This window comes from Alnus glutinosa, chromosome 11 (assembly GCF_958979055.1).
Source record: "Alnus glutinosa chromosome 11, dhAlnGlut1.1, whole genome shotgun sequence".
Taxonomy (NCBI): domain Eukaryota; kingdom Viridiplantae; phylum Streptophyta; class Magnoliopsida; order Fagales; family Betulaceae; genus Alnus; species Alnus glutinosa.
Window position 1 is genome coordinate 14,462,412 of NC_084896.1, and position 25,765 is coordinate 14,488,176.

At 37.1% G+C, this 25,765-nt stretch overlaps 1 protein-coding gene across 1 annotated transcript; it reads right to left on the reverse strand.

The window, feature by feature from the left end:
• Positions 1–21,192: 21,192 nt before the first annotated feature.
• On the reverse strand, positions 21,193–25,276 carry LOC133880868 (actin-7-like). The gene is made up of 5 exons (XM_062319825.1): positions 25,096–25,276; positions 23,814–23,881; positions 22,943–23,336; positions 21,808–22,421; positions 21,193–21,650 (listed from the first exon to the last, which is right to left on the reverse strand). Exons 2-5 carry the CDS (start codon positions 23,868–23,870, stop codon positions 21,585–21,587), a joined length of 1,131 nt encoding a protein of 376 aa, XP_062175809.1. The 5' UTR covers positions 23,871–23,881; positions 25,096–25,276; the 3' UTR covers positions 21,193–21,584.
• Positions 25,277–25,765: the final 489 nt, after the last annotated feature.

Consider the following 25,765-nt stretch of genomic DNA (forward strand, 5'->3'; position numbering starts at 1 on the left):
AATATACCTTCATCACTCTTGGGATCAAATTTCTCAAGATTCTCCCTGTCACAAAGGATATAGCATTTACTTCCAAAAGTTCTGAAGTACTTCACTGTGGGGTTTTTACCTCGCCAAATCTTATAGGGAGTCTTGTTTGTTTCGGGCCTTAGGTAAACAATGTTGATAATATGACATGCAGTGTTAACTGCTTCTCCCCAAAAGTGTGAGCGAGATTCTTTGAGTGGATCATCACACGAGCCATCTCCTGAATTACCCTGTTCTTCCGTTCTACAACTCCATTTTGCTGAGGAGTGATAGGAGAAGAAAATTCCTGCTTGATTCCATACGAAAGGCAGAATTCGTCAAACTTGGAATTTTTGAATTCTCTTCCATGATCACTGCGGATTCTCATAATCTGGCAATTTTGCTCAACCTGAATCTTCTTGAATAAATGTTGAGCTGCATCAAAAGCATCAAATTTTTCCCGAAGAGGAATAGCCCATGTATATCGAGAGAAATCATCCATAATTACCATTATATACCTTCTCCCACCTAGGCTAGCAGTTCTAGTAGGACCCATGAGATCCATATGCAGTAATTCTAGATTTCTGGAAGTTTGAATACCTAAGGTCTTCTTATGAGCTGCTTGAGTCTGTTTCCCTAGTTGGCAAGAACCACATATTCCTTTCCCGGTCTTCTCCATTTTGGGCAGATCTTTAACGATGTCTTTGCCCGCAATCTTCAACATATCAGTGAAATTCAGATGCCCCAACCTTCGATGCGACAGTTCACTGTCATCTATGGTTGCCTTGTTGCAAAAAATTTGAGGATCAGTTGTAAGACCAGGAAGACCATAGCAATTGTCAGCAGTTCTTTCTCCCCCCATAAGCCATTTGCCACTGCTGTCAAATATATTACATTCCTTCTTGGAGAATTGCACCACCAAATCATTGTCACAAAATTGGCTGATGCTGAGGAGATTTGCCTTGAGCCCCTCCACATACAAAGCTTCCTGAGATGTTTCGAGACCTGTGAAAATATTTAACTTGATCACTTAACTTCTTGACTTATGAAAATATTTATTGACTTCTAAAACAAACCAAGTGTGTGTGTTTGTGTGCAAACAAATATCTTAAATGCGGAATTTAAATAAGACAAGATATTTGTTACGAAGTGGAAACTTTCTGAAGAGAAAAAACCACTCCAGGGCAGCCAAACCCAGGAAATCCACTATCCAAAAACAAAGCTAGTTACAAGACACTCATACTCACATAACCCTATGTAGTAGTCATACCTTTAACTCTGACGTGTAGCCCAACACGAACGCTTCCTAACCAGATCTTCCACTTGAAGGGGTTTTTGATGGATTCCTTTACCTTATGGCCGACCCATAAGATAGACTTCACACGATCAAATCACACACTAGCAAAAGCTAGAGAGCTAGCAGATCTTCAATATCTCCCTAAACACCTTCTCTAAGCTATAAGGAATTCTCTATCGAATTCTGTACAAAACACAGACCTAGAGCCCCCTATTTATATGCTTCAAGAAACCTCAAAAACTACTGAGATTCAGACTCTGTCTGTAGAGTGTCCGGACGAAAATTTGCCACGTCCGGACGAATTTCTGTGATATCCTTAAGAAACAGCACAATTCTATCCTTATCAGGTTTGCGTCTGGACGGCTTGACCGAGGGTCCAGACGGTCTTCGCTAAAATCTTTCCTCATTCGAACAAAAATCTTGAGTTATCTGAATTACTGGATATCGTCCGGACATGTTGCCGAGTCGTCCGGACAGTCCAGACCATGTTGACTGGCGGCCAGATGTCTGGATTTGAATTGCAATACTTGCCTTATGGATGAGCGCGTGCGGACAGGAATCCATGTCGTCCGGACGGTTGCAGCAATCTTCCCATATCTGTGTTTTGGAAAGAAATCCTGAAGCTTTGGTCGAACACTAAGGGTCGTCTGGACGGGCTGCTGAATCGTCTGGACGGATGCAAGCTAGAGCAGTTCGAAGCTTCTCGACACAGAGGGAGGTCTGGACGAGAATCCACGTCGTTCGGACGGCTGGCAAAGAACCGAATTTTTTTACTTGCAAACTGTGCAGAATCTTCTGGAAACACTTCTGAATAGCGGAATCCCTGTTAAAAAGCATCTTTACAAAAAAGTGATTTTGTCCAACAGAATGTGGCCAATTACAAACTAACAGTAATTATTGTTTACCACAAGGACCTTTCATGAACTTTTTGAACCACAGGGAGTGAAAAATAATTATGGCCAACTCCAGAGACCAACAGTACAATTATCCCTATGTTTTATTCTAATTCTTGCATTTTTTATTTAATTGTGGAATATTGTTTAATTATTAAATTTGAACATAAATTGATATCAATGCAATGAATTATATTTTTTTTTTTGTAGGAATTACAAACGAAATAAAAGGAGCAAATTTTGAGAGAATATTTTGTTTAAGTTGAAGAGCAGTTTGCAAGCCTTAAGAAAGAAATAAAGCAGCTAGTGTGGCGCAAGGAATTGAGAAGCGGAATTCGTGATTCTCTCTAGGATTGGTGCCATGTTTTTCTCAAGTAAGATATATCCTGAAATGGGAAGGAAGAGGTGCTACAGAGGATATTTTGTTAAAAGATGCATGTTTTAATTTGCCAGACGTGCATGCACCGATTATTTCCAAAAAAAACAAAAAAGCAGCAGCACCGAGTCAAGATTCTTTCCAAATACTTGCAGCAACGTGAGACGTGAAGACAGATTTTTTTGAAGGAGCAAAATTGGAAAGGGCAGCACCAAGAGACACGTACATTATTTCCTTAAGAAGAGGCTAACGATTCTTTTCAAAACAAGAGAGCACCAAAGCCCTAGGTCATGCATTCTCTATATATATATATCATGTTTTTGTAAGCAAATGGGGGGCGAGTGTGGAGAATTTTTCGACAGTTCTGGAGACTTTCAACTGGTTTTGTTATTTGTTATTTTTATTTTCATAAACATGAGTGGCTAAATCTCTAGCCAATGCTAGGGGTGAAACCTAGTATTTTATTATGCGTTCTTGAGACTATGTTATTTGTTTTTCATAGATTAATGATTAAATGTTGGGGATTTTTTTTATTATTATTATTTGAGAGTAATTTAACGAGACAAGTTTATTTTGATTCATTATTATTTTTGTTTATATCAAATACTTACTTTGTTTGATTTGATATGATTCGAAAATATATTGAATGCTTAATTTATTGTGTCATGAATTTGAAATCAAATTCTCAATCAACCCATGTTTATTTTATTTTATATTTACCTTGCGCTTAATTGTTTTATTTTCCAATTAGGAGAGTTGATTCTCTACCTAGTTGAGTTAAAAATATATGTCTCAAGAATATGTAATAAATTGCTAGGTGGATCCCTGAAGCCTTAGTGTTTTCTTTTAATTTTTTCCTTTTATTAATTTCATTTAGTTAATTTAATTTTAGTTTATCATTTCTCCATTGCTCCACTTTTTAGTGGAAAAATCAATTCAATTTACTTTTTTCTGCACAATAATAGGAATTTTACTTAGTATCTATCATTCCCTGTGGATTGACCTCGTATTTGTTGAGAATTATCATTTGCGTAAGCCTACACTTGGGTTTGCACCCATTTTTGGTACAACAAGTTTTTGGCACCGTTGCCAGGGAATGCGTCTAAGACACTTAGTTTAATTTCTATTATTTTAATTTTAATTTTAATTTTTTTTTTCTTTTATTATTAATTTTTCGTTTTTGTTTTCAAATGCAATAATGGTTGAGCAATCCTTTGTCGAGTGTGTACCAAAGACCTTTTTCCAATCCATACTCAGAAACTTACAATCACAATTGGCAAAATCACCCAAATTTCAGTTGGAAGAATCATTCATTTGTCAATGAGCCCTAAGAATTGCATTCTCATTATCCTTTTGTGTCACCACATCGGAATACCTTGGAGGATGCATTGCAAAACTTTCTTCAAGTCAACAACCAAATCCTTGAAACCAATATTGTGGATGACACAGTGCAAACCAATACCTTGGAGGACACATTGGAAGCCTTCATGCAAAGCCAAACTCAGATCAACCAAGAATTGAAAAACTCACTCAATAGAATTGAGTCCCATTTGAAGAATGAGATTTAGAATCAAAATTTTTCTGACCTAATGACTCAATATGGGGACAATGAAATCAAAGACCTTCATGTGGATGATGATATGTTTGGTGATGTTGAGGAAGATGGGGATGTCCATGAACTGAAGTTTGTTGAGACAGTTGAACAAGATCACTTTGATATATCTTGTATTTATGAACCTTTAGAATCTTGCTTGACAAACTCTTGTGATCTGAATTTTTGTGAGGATTATACACTTGGATTGGAGGTGAACACCTGGAAGCCGTTCGAACTGCCACCTCATGAGCTCAACCCATTGCCATCGAATGATACTGTGCCAACTGATAACTCAAAATCCTTGCCAGTGGCACGTAGTATGCACATTTAAAATTCAAGGATGACTTTTCCCTGGTAAGTTCATCCAAACTCGATGCTTTGCAAGGAGGTAAGTCATTTAATGTTTTGAATAATTATAAAGCATGATGGGTTGGAACATTGCTGATAAGAAAAAATGAAGTAGAGAATCATGCTTGTTAAATTTATGTTAGTGTTATAGTTTGGGTTGTCTTCGTTTTTGTTTTTTTTTCCTAATTTTTGCAGGCAATAAGTTTAGTTTGTTTTCATCACTTCAAGGTACTCTTCTTAATCTATACTTATGTGCTTTATTTTGCTATATTTGAGACAATGTAAGTTTTAGGCTGGGGGGAGGAGCTTGATGCTTGATGCTTGTCGTTGTTTTGTTTATTTTATATTTTTTTTAAAAAAAAAAAAAAAAAAAACCAAAAAAAAATTATATTTTCAAAAAAAAAATAAAAAATGTTTCCTTCATGGCTTTAGTTCATTTGTTTTTGTTTTATATTTTTGTTTTAGTTCATTATGCTACTCCTCCTACTAAAGAATTTTATTGCTTTCATGCTCAATCCATTGCACATACACTCAGCCACATAAACATGTCTCTTTGCTAAGGAAATATGTGACTTAGAAAATCTTGAGGATAAAAATGTGAAAAATTTTAACCCTTGTGAGCTTTGAGCCAATCATTTTATGGAGAGGGTAAATTTTCATGGTATCATATTTCTTTTGGAAGTGCAGACATTATTTTGTTGTTAGTCTCATCACTACAAAAAAACCGGCCTTTGGTGACACTTTTTAAACGTCACTATTCACTAAAAAAAGTCACCAATCACTTGGTGCCATTTATTATGCGTTGTTTGTTAAGTGTTGTCCACCCACAAGTCTGGAAACGTTTTTCACGACCCTTCTTTTATAAGCGGCATAAATTCATGATACGTCTTCCGCAAGCGTCATAAATTACAAATAATGTCATATTTTTTGTAAATAACGTGTTTTTTTGGTGACGCTTACACAACAAACGTCATTATTTTGTGACACCTACGATATAAAAGACGTTAAAATTTTATGACGCTTATGTATCAAACGTCATTATTTTGTGATGCGTAATGTATAAAGGAAGTTAAAGTTTTATGACATTTTCTGTGTAAGTGTCACAAAATTATGTCATTTACCTAGTAAACATCATAAACATTCCACAAACTAAATTTCATTTAAAAAAAATTGGTTATTATATGAAATTTCCCCATTTTTTAAATATGTTTTCACCTCATAAAATATCTGCAAAATAACTTAATCGAAAACAAAATCATATGGACAAAATACTATCATTATATTGCTAACAAATACCTTCAAACATTGTTTCAACTAAATCCAAAACAAAACCATATATACACAATTTTATATACGCTATTGAAAAAACCATTGTTTCAAAATAAACAAACACCTAAAAGTAATGTACATATATATAGTACCATTGCTTCAATTCCTTAATTACAAAAAAAAATAAAATAAAATAAAAAATAAAAAATAATCCTACAAAAAGAGCCATGTCACAAGTTTCTAGAAGATGTCCATGAAGATCCTTTGCATTTTCCAAGTCAGTTGAAACTGGTTCCTGTGCAACTGTCTAGACGGGCCTTTGAAGGTGTCCTGACGTCCTGCAGTGTCTAGAAGCTTCAGCGTGGAAGACGTCCGGACGTTAGGGCAACACCATTCGGACGCTAGGTCAAGCTTCTCCAATTTCTACACGGAATTGGATTTCAGTCGACACTATTTGGGAAGTTTCTGCAATACGTTCGGACGACGTGGCAACACGTCCGGACGCTGTCCAGCATTCCAGAATATTCTAGGTTTCCTTTACAAGCATGGAAAGGAGATACAACGAAGACCGTCCGGAAGCTCGGCCAAGCCGTCCGGACGTGGACCTGATATGGGAAGAAATTATGCTAATCTGGAAGGCTGTCGCAGAAGGCTGTCTGGACGAGGCAATCTTCCGTCCGGACGCTCCACAACCAAAGTCCGATTCTGAGCATAATTTGGTTTTCTTTAAGCCTATATATAGAGGGCTCTAGGCTTGTTAATTGTAAGAATTCAATAGTGAATTCCTTATAGCTTTGAGAGGGTGTTTAGGGAGATTTGAAGATCCGCTAGCTCTCAAGCCTTTGCCGCTGTGTACTCAACAGTTCGTGTGAAGTCTATCTTAGGGGTCGGCCCTAAGGTAAATGAATCCATTAAAGACCCCTTCAAGTAGGAGACTTGGTTGGGAAGCGTTCACGATGGGCTTCGTGTTATAGTTAAAGGTATGACTACTGCAATGGGTTTTGTGAGTACGAGTGCTTTGTAACTTACTTTGTCTTTGGATAGTGGAATTCCTGGGTTTGGCTGCCCCGGAGTGATTTTTCTCTTCACAGAGTTTCCACTTCGTTAACAAATATCTTGTCTATTTTATTTTCCGCATTTAAGATATTTTGTTGCACACGAACACACACTTGGTTATTTAGAAGTCAACATTTATTTTCAATTGGTATCAGAGCTTGGTACACTCTGTTTAAGATTTATTTCTTGAGTGTGATCTCTTGACGTCTATTTTTTTTCTTTTTCTCTCTTCTATTTTTACTATGTCTGAAAATCTTAATTCAGTTCCGCCCTTTGATGGGACGAACTATGGCTATTGGAAAGCCCGCATGCGCTTCTTTTTAAAATCAATTGACGTCTGGAAAATTGTTGAAATTGGTTGGATTAAATTAGAAGAAACAAACAAAATTACAATAACTCAAACAAGCGCGCGGCTTTCCAATGATAAAGCCCTCCATGCACTATGTCAAGCACTCTCACCATCTGAATTCGCAAGAATTTCAAATTGTGAAGTTGCCAAAGATGCATGGCAAATTCTAGAAACAACATATGAAGGCACAAAACTGGTCAAATTTGCCAAACTTCAAATGTTGATTTCTAAATTTGAAGAAAGTAAGATGCTTGAAGAAAAGACCTTCAGAGAGTTTTACACCAAGATTAGCGACCTAAGAAACTCGATGGTGAGTCTTGGGAAGTCAATCTCGGATGTAAAGCTCATCCGAAAGATACTAAGATCTTTGCCTGAGCGTTTTAGGATTAAGGTGACCACCATAGAAGAAAGCAAAGATCTAGAGGAGATGAAGATTGAAGAGCTGGTAGGATCTCTTCAGACATATGAATATTCCTTACCTCCGGTCAGAAAGGCAAAGACCATTGCCCTCAAGGCATCCAAGGCATGTAAGAAGAAAACCAGATTCTCATTTGATGAAGACTCGTATATTGATGAAGATGCAGTGGCAATGTTAGCCAAAACTTCGAGCGATTCATGAAGAATAAAAAATTCAAGAAGAAGTTCTCAACTAGACTTAAGAAGACTCCCCACACAGCTAAGCCAGAAGAAGCTGAGAAGAAGGATCCAAGGGGTCCCCAATGCTTTGAGTGTTCAGGCTTCGGTCACATCAAGACTGAGTGTGCAAATTTGAAGAAACTAAAAGGGAAAGCCTTTAATACAACTCTCAGTGATGAGTCAGAGAAGGAAGAACAAACTCCTGAGGAAGAAAAATTCTTGGCCTTCGTGGCCCCTTATGAAGAAAAGGAGGATTCTCAGTCCTACTACTCTGAGAACAATGAAGAAGAATATATGCAGTCAGCCTATCAACTACAATACGCTGGGTTCTTGAAGCTAAGGGAGAAGTACAAACAACAGGTGTTAGAGCTAAACAGTCTAAGGACTGAGAAGACCCTGATAAAGATCAATGTTCTAGAAGAGAGGCTTTTGGAAACTCAATTACAACTAGAGAGAGTCTCTAACGAGAAGCTGACTCATATGGTCTCCATTCAGAAGTGCCCAACCGACAAGACCTGACTCAGGTATGTTCCTCCTTCTACTTCTGATACTCCTTCTACTTCCCAAACTGTCTTTGTGAAGCCAATTATTCCCGAATCTCCACCCTCATGTGTGGATAAAGGAAAAACTGCTATGGAAGGAGAAGTTCTGATTATCCCTCAGTCACCAGCCAAGCTTCCTATCAGAAGAAAGCCTCCCACATGCCATCATTGTGGTGAGCTTGGGCACATCAGACCTAAATGCCTACATCGGCAAGTTTAGAGGAAGACAAATTGGCAGGCTCCTAAAACTCCCATGTGTCACCAATGTGGAGTTAGCAGTCATGTCCGGCCTAGGGGTCCTCCACCTCAAAAGAAGCCACCCAGGCATCATGGATCTCCGCCTAGAAATCCTGTTCCAAGGCATCAGTAGCAACAGAAGACTACTCCAGCAAAAAAGACATGGGTCCCCAAGAAGCTTTATATGGAGAAACAGAAGACTGCAGAAAGGGAAACCTTCTATGAAGGAACATCTTCTGTCAGTTCTTTCATGGAAGATCTGTTTAGATATCGAGCACTGCAGCTAAAGAAGGCAGGACAGGACAAGGAAGAGGACAACCACTCCTCGAGGGAGAGTAGACCTACCTAGTAGGTGAGGTCACACATGTCTAGGATTTTGGTTCCTAAATCCTAGAGCATGACAGGTACACTTGCATAGCATTTTTATATCATCTTATCGTATGAAGACTTTGCATGTTGTTATGAAACCATCTTTTCTATCCCTATATTCCCTCCTATTTTTCTTGAGAAAATTCTGCAGGTAATATATGGGGATAATAGAAAAATCACGTCGAGCGGCTGCTTTTCTATCTTGGTATTGTCAAACCTCTCTCTCTGAGGTCAGGTTTGCTTTTACCTTACATGCTTGGACTATACTATCTTCCTTGCTGTGAAGCATTTTTTTTATTAAAAAAAGGGGGGGGGGGGGGGGTGTGACGACCCTATTTTTTTTTGTTATATAAACATAAAACAAGTCATCACAGTGGCACAACTATTTGTCGCTCAGCCAACATATGGCACATGCCCCATTACATGTACCTGATAATTAGAGTTATATCTAATAGCGGAAAACATAATGATACCATTGTAATTTCAGCAGAAAAGCACAACTAAAACATAACCTATTGATTTTACAAAAGAGCCATACACATGTCTATCTATTTAAGGCTTAACAACATTACATCATATAACAAAAGAATGGCTTATACAAAAGAATACGTGACACCCACGTCACAAGTCATATACAAAATATACCAAAAGAGAGGACACTGTAGTCCAACCCATTACAACTGTTGATGTGGGCCTCACTCGTAATATCCCAGATATAACGCTACTGGATCGTCATGTACCTCTGGAGTACCTGCAGCTAAAGGAGCAGCATCTAGACGGTTGTGGGGGTAGCCACATCTGTATAGGTGAAAGAATGAGTTCACTGTCTCAGTACATAATACCGAGATCTCAATGGTATTAAACTGACTAAGTTTTCGAAAAGAACCAACTTTTCCTTTTTAGTCGTGCATACACTATAACAGCTACTAATTTTATAAACTTTTGTTTGAAATACCCCATAGCTAATATAGCAAATGCCTACTATTAGAAAGCATTTAAACATACTAGGCAGCTAAGATTATACGTAAAAGTTCCGTTTTAGAAAACAATGCAATTAAATCATGCAACCATTCAATAGAAATATACATAAGTTCTTTTCCATTGAGACTCTTATGCATACTAATACGTCTAGCAAAAACTACAATAGTATAAAAATATCACACTCATAAAAACAATGTTATACATGCTCATGCAAGGTTTCATTTGTTTTAAATCGACCGGATAGCGAACTACCCGCCGATTAAAGTTTTACATCGACCGAATAGCGAACTACTCACCGATTAAAGTTTTACATCGACCGAATAGCACCCGGTACTATCTGCCGATTAGAGTTTTAAATCGACCAAGTAGCACCCAGTACTACTTGCCGATTAAAGTTTTACATCGACCGAATAGCACTTGGTACTATCCGCCAATTAGAGTTTTAAATCGACCAAGTAGCACCCGGTACTACTTGCCGATTAAAGTTTTAGGTCGATCGAATAGTGAACTACTTGCCAATTAAAGTTTTACATCAACCGAATAGCACCCAGTACTATCCGCCGATTAGAGTTTTACATCGACCAAGTAGCACCCGGTACTACTTGCCGATTAAAGGCTTGTCGTTTCCCGTGGGTTGTAAACCTCACTTTGATGCACGTTTAGCATTCATATGCTTATGCCACATGCCTTAAAACAATATACATATACTTTCTCATTTCATGAACATGCATTTAACTCATGCTTTCAAAATAAATCCATAAACAGCTTAACACATGAATTCATAAATCAACATTTGCATAATTTAAATCCCAACAACAGCAGGCAATCAAATCTTTCAAATCAATTCAGATCACACTTTTCAGTTACACATCATTTCTCATAAATATCATTGACATATTCCAACATAATTGAAATTACTCAACACATCCAAAACATATTGTCAACATATTGTCGGTTGGGTAGTAAAATCATATATCATTGCAAATCTATTAAATACATAAAAGTATAGTTTCCTCAGTGAGTAGAATACTCACCTTGGCTGCACAGATTTGGCTCAACTAGATTTCCTAAATTATCCCTTGTAATGTGCCACTATAAAATTACATGTTGCACATTATTAACATTTTTCTAATATTGGACTCATTTTTAGCTCTTAAATTGTCACAATAACTAACCCATGGAAACCCATAGAATTTTCTAGGGTTCCAAGCACACACCCATAAACCTTATTTACTAATTTAACCACAACCCTACTAGCCCAAAACACTAGTTTAGGGTTAGACACTAACTAAACCAAAATAATACTAACCCAAAATATTTCCTTAGGGTTAGGTATTAAAAATCACACCCTAAATAATTATCCATAATATTAAACACTAATACTAAAATTATATTTCCACTAACCCATTAATTATATAATAATACTATATAACCACAATAATGTTAGACCATGAGTATTTACTTATGGTTAAACTCATAAAACAACACTAAAATAAAATACCCAAAAGTTAGGGTTTGAGGAAAACTTACCAATAGATCACCAAACCAAAACCCAAGGTTTGGGTAACTTCAAGCAAGTTCCAACAACTCAAACACCTAAAGAACAATGAAGATTAAACTCACATTTCAAGATTTTAACCCAAAAATCTCAAGAACACGAGTTTAGTGTTTTACCTCAACATGATCAGTGGAAACGTAGATCCGAGTACAAGGATCAAGTTTCCGAAGACGGATTGAAGATCAGACCATTGAATCTTCGTGGATCGTGATTTTTCTACAAAAAAAAAAAACTCTCCCCGTTTGCCCGTCTCTCGGGTCTGATGGAAAGGTGCCTCCTTTCCTCTTTCTTGTAATTGAGGCGCACAGGCGCCTCACATGGTTTTTTTTTCTTTTTTTCTTTTTTTCTTTCTTTTTGAAGGGCCACATGGCCCTTCCTTGTTTAGTGGTGAGGCGCATGTCTTATATATATATATATATATATATATATATATATATATATATATATATATATATATATATATATTATTTAATTACTTTTTTCTTTTATATTTTCTTTTGTTTTATTTTCTATTTCCTTATTTAAATTCTTTAATTCTTTTCTTTTTTGTAATTTCTTTTCTTTGGACCTAAAAATATTCTCTTGCATTTTAAAGAAGCTAAATTAACTTAAATTAATTATTTACCCAAATTTTGTGTTTTAATTATTACAAAATGTCTTAGACATTACAGGGGGGAGAGAAAGATGCAAATATTTATTTCCGTATTTAGATTTTCAAATATCTTATGTATTTTTATCTGATGTCTCTGTTCTTGGTGCATTAATTATTTTTGGTTTTATATAACTGAGAGTTCTTGGTTGATATCTGCAAAGTTTTCCTACTACATCTATTTAATAGATAGTTGTTTTTCTCATGCGATAAAATTGTGCACTATCTAAGGCTCCCCTAAGGTACATTTTTGTTTATCTCTGATTTTCTGCTTCTGAAAATTCTTTTGAGAGATTATTTATGTGCTAGGATTGTCCAATTGACCAATTCGCTAGTTGAACCTAGCCCCAAAAATTCTGGCTTCCTCTCAAGTGGTAGCACAAAAAAGAAACACGCAGTTATAATTCTATGCTTAAAAGTTACATGAATAAATTCAATGCTACTGTGCTGATACAGCTATATATCTTGTCCTTCATGGTGCAAGTAAAATTCAAAATTGTACTACTTCTTAGGGGGACAGTATCAGATGAGGGTGACTAGGCCCTAATATGATAAGGTTTGACTTTAAACTGGTCCAACTGTGAAAATTCTCTCTTTAGAAAATTTAGTTGCTTTAAATCATATCAGCGAAGATCATACCTTACTGAGAAAGTCTTCACACTACACACGCATTGCATGAGTTAAGTAGACTGTTTAAAAAATTCTTCTGCAGGGAAATTTTTGCTAGCTAATTACTTAACTCTCTGTTATATTTTAACATCAGTGTTAAAATGCTTTTGAACTGTGCTATCAGCTTTTTATACATGCGTGTTCTGGAAATTATCTTTGGGAAATTTTTTTTGCCCTTTTTTCTCTATTTTTTAGCTTTTTGTGTGAAGCGTCCAGACGGTGGTTCTGTTTGTCTGGACGATGCGATTGTTTCGTCCGGACGTTACTGCTTCAAGTCCGGACGGGTGTGTTTTTGCGATCACTTACGTGGCACTACGTCCGGACGGTGAACCCTTGAGGGTTAAATCGCATTCTCCCCTGCGCTGCATGACACTCTTTTCCCTCACTATTGACTTTTTTGTCATCTTGTGTGTTTTTATTTGCACTTTTCACGTGTTTTTCACACGTGCTCTTGTCTTTTTATGCTTTCTCTCCACCCCAGGTATGTTTCTCTACCCTTTTTACTAATTACTTTTAAGTTTTTATGCTTAAAATAGTTTTTTTTGGGATTACTATTTTTTGAGTCTATGTGGTTTAACATTTGGATTATTGCTCATATTCTTTGTTGTTGGGTTGAGATATTGTCTTCATCTGTGGTATGATGTCATGATTTGGTTCAAATATGTGTCTAAAATTTTTGGGGTAGTCCATTTCACAGCTGTCATAATGCCTTTTTTTTTTTTTTTTGACTTACAGGATTTAATGATTTCATGAATTTTTTTGTGGAAAATTCTCCGCATGGAAAAGCGGCAAGTTTTATCAGAGCGGAATCTTCTCCATGTCAATTTGAGGGATCCTGTTCTACTCCTTATTGGCAAGATGGTTCTGGAGAATCAATGGGAGTACCTTTACAACTGTGCCTGCCCGGCATTTCCCAGGCTAGTGCGGGATTTCTATGGCCACATGGTTTGGTCATGCACACTATGGTCAGAGGGCACACTTTTCAGATTGATCCTCGGCTTATCAGTTCTATGATTGGGGTCCCTGTTCTACCAGTCCCGGGAGTTCCTTTTCCTCCAGCTGTTGAAGCTCCCAGCATAGATTTTCTGCATGATTTCTTTGGTACAAGACCACAAAGGGAGGATAAGTCACACTCTCAGATCAATATTGGTGCTTTTACTCCTATGCACCGGTTCTTGGCAAAGGTAGTTGTAACCAACCTTTGGCCTCAAGCTTGTCGGAGTGAGCTTACTCTAAAAAAGGCCACCCTTCTTTATGCCATTGTGATGAGGACTCCCTTCTACTTGTGCAAGCACATTCTGCACACTATGCTCGAGGTTCGTGATGAGACGAACACGAGTCTGTCTTTTGGGTGTTTGATCACTCAAATTTGCCTTCACAAAAGGCATTTAAACACCAATACAAACCAGACACTAAGACAAAGGGACTAGAATTGCACAAGAGTTGTAAACCAAATTTTTGAAACAAGAAAATTTCATGTCACTCAAAGAGGTCATTCACACAGAGACTCAAGCCACCAACACTCAAGTGGGCCCCTTCTATAAAGTTGGTTTAGAGCTCACTTTGATGGTTCAATGGAAAAGGCCTAGCTAGAGCTCTTGTTCAATGTTTTAGGATTAGACGGATAAAACTTTGGTAACATTCACTGCCAAAATAGAAAAATAACCACAATTTGTGAAACAAAATATCTTAAATGTGGAAAATAAAAGAGACAAGATATTTGTTAACGAAGTGGAAACTTTGTGAAGAGAAAAATCACTCCGGGGCAGCCAAACCCAGGAATTCCACTATCCAAAGACAAAGCAAGTTACAAAGCAAGTTACAAAGCACTCGTACTCACAAAACCCATTGCAGTATTCATACATTTAACTATAACACGAAGCCCAACGTGAACGCTTCCCAACCAAATCTCCTACTTGAAGGGGTCTTTGATGGATTCCTTTACCTTAGGGCTGACCCCTAAGATAGACTTCACACGAATTGTTAAGCACACACCAGCAACAGCTTGAGAGTTAGCGGATCTTCAAATCTCCCTAAACACCCTCTCAAAGCTATAAGGAATTCACTACTGAATTCTTACAATTAACAAGCTTAGAGCCCTCTATATATAGGCTTAAAGAAAACCTAATTCTGCTCAGAACTGGACTCTGGCTGTGGAGCGTCCGGACGGTCTTCTGCAATCGCCTTCCAGATTAGCGCAATTTCTTCCCATATTAGGTCCACATCCGGACGGTTTTCGCTGTAACTCCTTTTCGCGCTTGTAAAGGAAACCTGAAATATTCTGGAATGCTGGACCTAGCGTCTGAATGGTGTTGCTCTAACGTTCGGACGTCTTCCACGCTAAAGCTTCTAGAATCTGTGGGGCGTCCGGACGCCTTCAAAGGCCCGTCCAAACGGTTGCACAGGAACCGGTTTCAACTGACTTGGAAAATGCAAAGGATCTTCATGGACATCTTCTAGAAACTTGTGACATGGCTCGAATTAAATACTTGTCCATAATACATGAAGATTCTTTATAAGGCCGATAATCCTGTTTAAATAGCAACCTTACATAAAGTTTTTTTGTCATCCAGAATGTAACCAACATAGAATACTAACAAACTCCCCCTTTAGCAATTTTGAGACAAAAAACACTTGACCGGTTTGGAAATACATTCTCGGTCCGAAACAAAAAATACTCCCCCTTTTTGTCACAAAAGGACAAAGGGTAAATAGAGTATAAGAGAAAAACCATCGGTATTTGAAAAATACATAAAGTCTCAGAAACAAGTAAATTATTCTCAAAACAACAACAATAAAAAATAAATAAAATAAATAAATAAATAAAAAAATAAAAAACAGTTAATCCTCATCATCATCAGGCTTGGGATGATGATACTGCAGGCACTCCCTTATGTCAATCTAACACTGCTCGACATGCTCACCGATAAGAATAACAACCTGCTGGAGAGCTCCCATAGAAGACATAAGCTGAGTAAACGCAGCTTCAATGTCAAAGGAAGGAGGCACGGCTTGTGATGATGATGCAGCTGCTGAGGGGGCCACCAGAACTGATGGAGGCTGAGGAACATTACCTTGAGCTTCATGCCGCAACTGTGCATTGGACTTCATGAGTGTCTGAATGCCAAGAGGATCTGGAATACGGGATCTAGGCTCAGAGTCTAAAATATCTGTCACAATGTCTCAAGAATATGTAATAAATTGCTAGGTGGATTCCTGAAGCCTTAGTGTTTTCTTTTAATTTTTTTCCTTTATTAATTTCATTTAGTTAATTTAATTTTAGTTTATCATCTCTCCATTGCTCCACTTTTTAGTGGAAAAATCAATTCAATTTACTTTTCTGCACAATAATAGGAATTTTACTTAGTATCTATTATTCCTTGTGGATCGACCTCGTATTTATCGAGAATTATTACTTGCGTAAGCCTACACTTGGGTTTTTTGCACCCCTTTTTGGTACAACAGACCTACAAAGAAAGAAAAGAAAAAGGACATTATCACCATTCACCTAGTTTAGATTCAACCATGTCCTATTTTAATACGCTTTAAGCAATGGCAGAGCCAGCAGGAGGTGAAAGGGGGTAAACACCAAAGTTGCCATGGCTGCCTTAATTTTCCACTCTCACTCATTCACTCAGGGGCATCAACATCATTGGCGATCTCTTGTGCAATGAGGCTCGACAGCGGCCTCCCTCAAATTTGCTCTGTGTCATGACCTCACAAAAGATTTCGAGTTTGATCACGCCACAGATATAAGAGAAATGTTGTGTTGGGGTTTATTGGAAGTGGTACTTGAAGTGTTTAAAGGTGGTGGTGAGAAGTATAGGGTCGCCGTGGTGTCAAATTTTAGGGGTAGAAGTTCAAATATATGTTTTGTCAAGAGGAAGGCAGCGAGGAAGAAGATAAAAGCCAATAGAAAGTATTTGGGTTGGCCTTTATGGTTATGAACAATTATAAGAAATTGAGGGATAGGTGGTGGCATTCATTGGATTCGTCGTTCAACAATGTGATGTGCGCTTTATTATTAACAATTTTACTACAAATGAGTTCTATGGATATTATAAGAATCCTCGAAAAGTATTCTCTAAAGTAAGTGAATGATGCTAACGATTTTATTATGAGATAGTGGACATAGGTTTTTTGGAATTTAGCTCAAATTAGAGGTCTTATGAAACTATTCGAAGAGGAATAGTTTCTAGTAGCATATATTCAAAACCCACAGACAATTAATGAGATGGAGAATACCAAAGAATCTATATTATGTACTTTGTGGCTAAAATGAATGGCTCATACAATTTTGTATTATTTGTTTCCATTGTTTTTTTTGCTCGTAGGAATTAGCAGGTTGAGTGATGAGAATGTAAAATGTCGTATTTTTCCCCTTAATATTTAATCTCTTATACTTATTTAATGCCTAAATGTACTCATTATTCTTATATTTTGATTTAGGATGCAAATTGAGGCATTAAATGCAAAACAAAGCTAATTGGGCGATTTTGGACAGTTTCGACATCAGTTCGTAATCTGGGCATAACTCTCTCATAAAAGCTCCGATTGAGATGATTCAAGATGCTGTAGAACGCCAAGAAAAAGATATACAACTTTTATGTTTTTCGTTTTGAGAGATACCGAATGAATCAAGGTCGAAATCGGGCTTGAAGTTGACGTTCTGATGTGGATCTGATGCGATTTATTTGCGGAAGTTTTCAGATATGGAAATTTCTTTACTTTGAGCCTTTTCATAATCATCCAATCAATTCCAGCCAAGCCAAGCAAATAAATGAAAAGTTAAAGCAAAAGGAAGAAAAGGAGAGAAAAGATGCGTGGAGGACCATGGAATTAAAGAAGAGATTTGTGGGGACCACGTGGAAGAAAACAACATGAAAGGAGCATCTCTTTCCATGACAAGGCAAATTGATTTTCTCTCCATACTTGGCTGATTTGTGGGGACTTAAACAAGGAAAGAATCGATAAAGCATATGGCAACAAAAGTCCCCATTGAAATCATCATATTCCTAGTTATCCTAGCCTTTATTTTATGTTTAATATTTTCCTTAATTAGTAGATTTGTGTATTGTTATTTTAGGATAGTATTTACAATATCTTTCTTTAGGAGATTTCCTAGGTTTCTAGCATATGGGATGAAACATGTATAAAAGGGGGGAACCATGACAGACACCACACACCTTCTACCTTACATCTTCTATCTTCTTCCATCTTCTATCTTCCATCTTCTCCCCTCTTCTCTAAACTTTGGTCGAAGGAAACGGAAGCCTCGGAATCAATAAAACTGTGAGATCTAATTTGTTTTTATTGTTCGATTTATGCTTTGAGTATCAGATGTTCTTCTATACTTATTTTTATGATTGTCTCGTTTAACAACTAAGATTTAATGATTTGACTGAGTTTCTACGCTGGCGATCATTAAATCCTAGGAGGCCAACTAGTTTATTTAATGATTTGACTGAGTTTCTGCGCTAGCGATCATTAAATCCTAGGAAGTCTACTAGTTTGTTATTCGTTGCAATCTATTGCTGGGTTGGACATCAAATCCGTAATTGTTTGATCCCTCCAATCTATGAAGCAACTAAGATTTAATGATTTGCTGCTTCTCAGTGATTATTAAATCTTAGGAAGAACATTTGACGAAATTAAATGCAACCGCTTGTGTCTGTGTTGTTTCGCTTCATCGATCTCTCTAATTCTTAAAGCTGCTACTAGATTAAACCTATAGCGCTTGTCTTAGGTTGTTTAGTAGTTAGGGTTAATTAGAGCGCTTGTTTTCTAATTAACTATGACTAAGGAGAGGTAGGAAAACAGTTCCAACGGTGAATATTCAAGTATGAATTGATATATATTTGCATCGATGATCAGTTGCCAGATTCCGACGGTGGAAGTTGACTAAGACCAATGTTTGTTCTTTTCCTTTATATTTTTATTTTACTTATTATTTTTATTGTCATACTCAAACCCCCCCCCCCCCCCCCCCCCACCCCCCCCATCCTTGATCACTTAGCGTAAAACTCGACTAATCACTCTTCGTGGGATCGACCCTTACTTGCACTACTAGATTTATATTTTTAGAAGTAAGGTTTTATTTTTGGGTGCTCGCGACAGTACGCCATTGAGTTTCCTTGTATAGTAAATAATGGCTTCATTCACTTTTGTGGAGCAAATTTGTTATGCGATTTGGACAAAACATTAGAGGTATTGGCTAGCCTATTATGATTGTCCTTAAGGACATAGTACTCCTAATCACTTTATCCTAAATGAATTCAAAAGTTGGTTATCTTACAAGAGATTCCCTTAATACCTTGAAGTCGCAATAGGGTTTGCTAACTGAAATCTAAGTTACTTTTGAATGCCTTAAAGTCATAATAGGATATCCTAACTAAAATCTAAGGTCACCTTGTGAGTTTGACAGAAAACACCGATAAAGTTTCTGACTTTGTGATGATTTATTGAGATATAAAGGCATTTTATGGATGAAAGGAGAATCTCTTGATTTATAGTAAACACATTATTTTTTTAGTCATATGTGTAGTTGCGCATATAGATAAAGGTCCTAAAACACTACTTGAAAGTTTTGGTTTAAGTATGTAATTGACCATATGATATATTTTCTCTCCTAAATGATGATGTTACTTGTCGTGCCCATGATAGTGATGTGTTCTATAATCATTGTGGCATGACTATGAACATTCGAAGAGCGCACATATATTCACCATGTATTTAGTGTCATGGTTAAAGGTATGTCGACAGGCTTAGATCGGCTCACTCACATGAGCGATCACCTCTAATGCTCATGTAATAAATAGAGATGAGACATTGTGTCCTTTTATGCTTATATAACACATAGAGTTGATTGACACAAACAAATGTCGCCTTAACTAAGGTTAAGATAAGGTTTTTTTTTTTTTGGCATGTTATATTTATGGTTTTTGTATTGTTCTTCGTTATATGGGGTCTGTAAGCCTATGTTATTCTCATTTCATTTTTTTTTTTTTAAAAAAAAAAACATATTAAAACCTTCCTCTCTCTCTCTCTCTCTCCCTCTCTAGATCTCTCCTTCCTAACTTTCCTCTATTCCCTCTTCCTGAATTCTCTAGCAACTCTTTATGCCGTTGTAACAGTACCATTAGGGGCTAGATGGGCTTGGTTTTAGTAGTGGGCTGGATGTGCTTAGTTTTACTAGTTAGAAGCCAATTTCAATTGTTGGAGTTGTTACTTTGTTAGCCCAGGAGCTATGTGTACATAAGGCTCGGGAATCCAAGTGTAGAAGTACCTGGTTAGTGAAGAAAAAATTGGAGGTTGAGCATCTCGAATCGATCTAGGAAACTGGACATCTCGAATTGTCCATTTCAATACAAATTTCATTGTTCTTCCACTTCTTCTATCAATTCATCATATTTTCTATTATCATTCATCCATCCCATTTACAATTCCATAAATCAATCCTAGAATTCAATACAGCCGTCCTTTCTTGCGTAACTTAGAAGGGTTCCTGCATCACTATAAGATGCATTAAACGCATGGGGTTGTTTTCACGCGATACATGTGCAAAACAGACTGAATTATGAGCTACAAGTGGTACTGGAAACAGTATATGGGCCACTCATGGAATCCATAATATTTTACACCCTATGCAAAAAAATTTGGCTCAAGGGCTTTAAGAAAACTTGTGTATATATGTATGTTGTAGTTTTTTTAATACTTCAGACATAATTTCAATCTTTTTCTCATAAAAACATTAAAATTATATCTGAACTATTTATTTTTGCAGCACCTAAGTCAAATTTGAAAAAAATGGCATCCTTTTGAAAAAAAATTTAAAAAGTAAAACTATTTACCATATTTTTATCCCAAAATGTTAGCATAATAGTCTCAACCGACCCTTTGATTTTTTAACAATAAGTACTCTTGTTCAATTGAACCTGTCTTGTCAACGTTTTGGGTTAATTATGGCCTTTTAAGGGAAAATGCGGTTTCCACCATTACTCTTTTTCGAATGGCATTGTATATATCCCCATAAAGCACCTTGACAAGCATATGCACTCATGAGAAAATGAGGCTAATTCCACGGTTCAGTCCCAAGTTTGAAGCTGAAGCCTTAGAAGTTCCACCACTTGCACTCCCTAGAACAAGCATTTTTCGACTAACAGCTCCAATTCGGTTATAAACTCAATGATGCAGACATAAAGTAATCTCATCCAAAACAAAACTTGGCAAGAAATAACAAATAGAACAAATGTGTCTTAACAAGGTAGCAGCTCATCCAATACCCAAAAGGAAGGGGGGGGGGGGGAGGGGGAGAGAGAGAGAGAGAGAGAATGACCATCCCCTGCAATTGTTCTCTAGAAAAGTTCACTGCAAACTGACATGAAAATTGAATTACGCAAGCAATAATATAGACAGATATGACACAAAAATCCCAGCATGGAGAAAATGGTGACAAAACTTACCCGTCTCTTACTCGAGCTCATGGCCAAAACATGAAAAATGATAGACCAAAGCAAACAAGACAGCTACTAGCTAGGTTCCAAGACTACCCAACCATTGCCAATTACATATTGGCTTCTAAGACTTGAGATAGCATACAACATGTTGGAAGCTTACAACCCCAAGCATCCAATACACTACTAATATCTCTTCTCTATTAATAAAACCAGAGCTTCAAAAGTCAACTAAAATCACATATGACACAAGACTAAAGTGAAGAAGACTCTTGATTCATCACCATCTCTTCCTCACAAACTCAGAAGCATTTTCGGTGGACAATAGCCGGACCAGATTCGTCATATTCACCCTTGGATATCCACATCTGCAACATACGAAAAGAAAAAAATCAACAAAGTGAACTAGCACGATTCACAAATTCCCACATTCCATTCTGCCCATGAACAAATCAAATGGAGCAATCAGAAACCCTTTAGCAATTCCTTTTAAATAAGCAAAATAGGTGATAGCATAGATGTTACCTGTTGGAAGGTACTAAGAGATGCTAAGATTGATCCTCCAATCCAGACACTGTACTTTCTCTCAGGAGGTGCAACCACCTTGATCTTCATGCTGCTGGGAGCAAGAGCCGTAATCTCCTTGCTCATCCGATCAGCAATTCCGGGGAACATGGTTGACCCACCACTAAGCACAATGTTTCCATATAAATCCTTCCTGATATCAACATCACACTTCATAATGGAGTTGTAAGTGGTTTCATGGATTCCGGGAGCTTCCATACCAATGAGAGATGGCTGGAAGAGTACTTCTGGGCAACGGAACCTCTCAGCTCCAATGGTGATAACTTGGCCATCAGGTAACTCATAGCTCTTCTCAATTGCAGAGCTGCTCTTCGCAGTCTCCAACTCTTGCTCATAATCCAGGGCAACATAAGCTAGTTTCTCCTTTATGTCACGAACAATTTCCCGTTCAGCAGTGGTGGTGAAAGAGTACCCTCTCTCAGTGAGGATTTTCATCAAGGCGTCAGTTAGATCACGACCCGCAAGGTCCAACCTAAGAATTGCATGGGGGAGGGCATAGCCTTCATAAATTGGAACCGTGTGGCTCACACCATCACCGGAATCCAAGACAATACCTATCCAAGCCCAAAAAATAAGTGACAATACAAGCAAAAAACAGATAAATTAAAAAGTGAGGAAAAAAGTCAAAGGACACTCTAACAAAAGAATTCTAGGTATCTCCCAAAACTGTAAGAAATTATACTTAAGCATAAGAAAGAAACCTAAATTCACCATACATGGTGCAATAATTCACCTACTTCTATGTATCTGTATCACCTACATAGTCTATTAAATTTCTCTTACATTACAACAATATGTTTCACATTTTAACAAAACATGTTTATCTTACTCCCGATTTCCCAATCAAACTTCATTCTGGCTTCCCAACTTTTTCAAGTTATCTACCTGATTTACTCCAAAAACACTGCCACATTAATTCTCCGGGTACACATGGCCCCAGATGAGGAAAACAAAAAACTGTAGAAGCCAAATCCATGCGTTTGGCTTACATGTTTAAGTTAAATTGAGCTTTCCAAAGTTCATGATTCCAAAATATTACCAGAACCACATATCATCTACGATTATAGATGCTAACCTGTGGTACGTCCACTGGCATAAAGAGACAGAACAGCCTGGATAGCAACATACATAGCAGGCACATTGAAAGTCTCAAACATGATCTGTGTCATCTTCTCCCTGTTGGCCTTAGGGTTCAATGGTGCCTCAGTAAGAAGTACTGGATGCTCTTCAGGGGAAACACGAAGCTCATTGTAGAAAGTGTGATGCCAAATCTTCTCCATGTCATCCCAATTGCTGACTATGCCATGCTCTATAGGATACTTCAAGGTGAGGATACCTCTTTTCGACTGGGCTTCATCACCTACATAGGCATCTTTCTGACCCATCCCAACCATGACACCAGTATGGCGAGGTCGCCCAACAATACTTGGGAACACCGCCCTTGGAGCATCATCACCAGCAAACCCAGCCTGCGCATATCAGGATGCAGTAGACAGAGATATTTGAGTTGTTAAAGCAAAAGTTTCCAAAATCATTACTAAGCACAATTCAGCCATAATAGTTGGTTTAATCATGGACTCCATATTCAGTTGGTTTAATCATGTGCATCATGATGGAACAGTGAAGGTGTTCACGCAGAACTATGACTAGATTAAAGTGAGAAATAAAAGGAAAATTAGGACATTTGACCTCAATCCTCCTTTTTCCTGGGTAAAAAAAAAAAAAAAAAAAAAAAAAAAAAAAAAAAAAAAAAACGAAAATCATGATTAACAGCATTAAACCCTTTGCTGTGCAATTTTATTTGATATTTACTTTTAAGAAAGGAAGAGCAGAAGATGGACCCATTGCCCAACCAACGTATGGACATTAGGTAAAAACCTTCATTTTGACGATTTGTTGAGATGGAAAAATGCACTCATTAAATTACATGATAACAATCCACTAACCTTGACCATTCCAGTTCCATTGTCACACACAAGAGGTTGAATATCCTCATCAGCCATCTTTTATAACCCTGCACAAGGAAAATGGTCTGAAGTAGAAGAAATTACCACAAAAGGACTGTCTAATAGCAGCCTGAATGAAATGATCCTTGTTTTTTGCTTTCAAAGTTTTTTCTTTTGTTCTTTTCTGCAGAACCATGATATAAAGTTCATATAAAAGCATTAACAAGCTTGTACCTTCATTTGGATCTCTTAAAGAAAGAAAGGAATGAATATACTGAAAATGAATTTTTCTAAGTAAATTAATAGTGAGCATTTTCCTTACAATTGCCTTATATTTTCTTGGATCCAGAGCTAGCCCAAGTAATAGACTAGGAAATAAAAATAGAGGAACAAAACTTTATCAGAACTACTTCTGACAGTTAACTCTCTTTTACACCAACTGTCATGCTCAAAAAGCAAACTACTCTCAATCAATCTCTAACAGAACAGCTAGTAACGGTAACCTTTGTCCTCGAACATCACTGAATTTTTAGAATAAAGTGAGATACAAGAGAAACAAGACACAGAGAGAAGCCAAGAACATTAACAACTAAATCTAGGGCCTGCCTGTTTGGATTAAGGTCGCAAAACATGTTTCCTTCAGAGAAATCAATTTTCAAATTTGGGCACAGGAACAGCCAAAATTTTCAAAAGCATATTCATTCTCAGTAATATTAATTTCTTAAACAAGATTTGAAAACAAAAACAAAACGACACAAGTTTTTACGAACTCTAAAAACAGGGCACGTTCAACATTATTTAAAAGAATAATTTCAGAAGATACACCGCTTAATGCATTTTCTGCACCGACTCACAAACTCTATGAGTTCTTTAAGAGAGAAACTGCTATCAGTGACAGATATGAGTCTACATAAAAACATATAAATATCAACCCCTGTCGCAACGACAGCTCTACAATTAGGAATTCAATATATAACGAAACAGAATTTAAATACAGAAAAACAACCACTAACCTAGTATAAAATCATAACATAACATATTTCAATTGTACGAACACATACATATATGCCCATAAACACATGCAAACATCCAGAAAAACCAAGTAAAACTCAAAACATGACCAAAAAAAAAAATTAATAATAAAATTATGTGAAATATGTAGTAACAATAAGGATCTAAATCGGTCAGAAAACGATAATAAAGAAAAGCAAAGCTAACAGTAACAGAGTTTTGTAGATCGAGAAACAGAGAAAATCATAAACGACATAGATCTATGCTGTACCTGGTTAACAAAGAAGCAACGAGAGGGAGAGAGTTTGGTAGAGAAGCTGAAAATGGAAGGGAAGTGAATGGCAGGTGGATGAGCCTTATAAACCCCCAAACGCAGTACTTACGGTCTGTTTGGTTGCTGGGGGAAAGTTAAGCGGGCCAAAGAAATTAAAGCATGGGAATCTCAAAGACGTTTTTGGGTGCCAAACGGAGGAGAACTGTGGGAGTGACGTGTGAGTGTGACTTTATTTGCCCTCTATCTATTTAAAGTCTTCTTTGGCTTGGATTAGGGAAGAAGAAAAAGAATCTTTTCTGAAGCGGGAATAGGAATCCGACAAAGTCCTCAGCTGTCCAAGTCTGAATTTTGTAATTCGACGCAGGTACGTGTCTGTTATGTTTGGTGTATTTTCCACGTCAGCGGGGCGGCTATTATGGGTGGATGGACGGTTAGGGCATGCTGAGCGCCGACCACCACTTGGAAATTTGCTGGACCAGGAGTTTGAAAAGGCCCACTTCTTTTCTTACTCACCCGAAAGGGGCAAAAAAACAAAAAAAGAAATAAGTGGCTTACTTATTTTATTTTATTTTTTTTATTTTTTAAGAAGACGTATTATACATCATTTTTTTTTATTTGATTTTATGTTTTAAAATTACTATTAAATTTGTGAATTTATATGGGTCTC

Coding starts and splice junctions, on each gene's coding strand:
- LOC133880868 (XM_062319825.1), bottom strand. CDS start 23,870: ATGGCTGATGAGGATATTCAACCTCTTGTGTGTGACAATGGAACTGGA. Junction 23,337..23,813: donor ATGGAACTGGAATGGTCAAG/GTTAGTGGATTG, acceptor TGATATGCGCAG/GCTGGGTTTGCTGGTGATGA. Junction 21,651..21,807: donor CTCTTAGTACCTTCCAACAG/GTAACATCTATG, acceptor CGTATGTTGCAG/ATGTGGATATCCAAGGGTGA.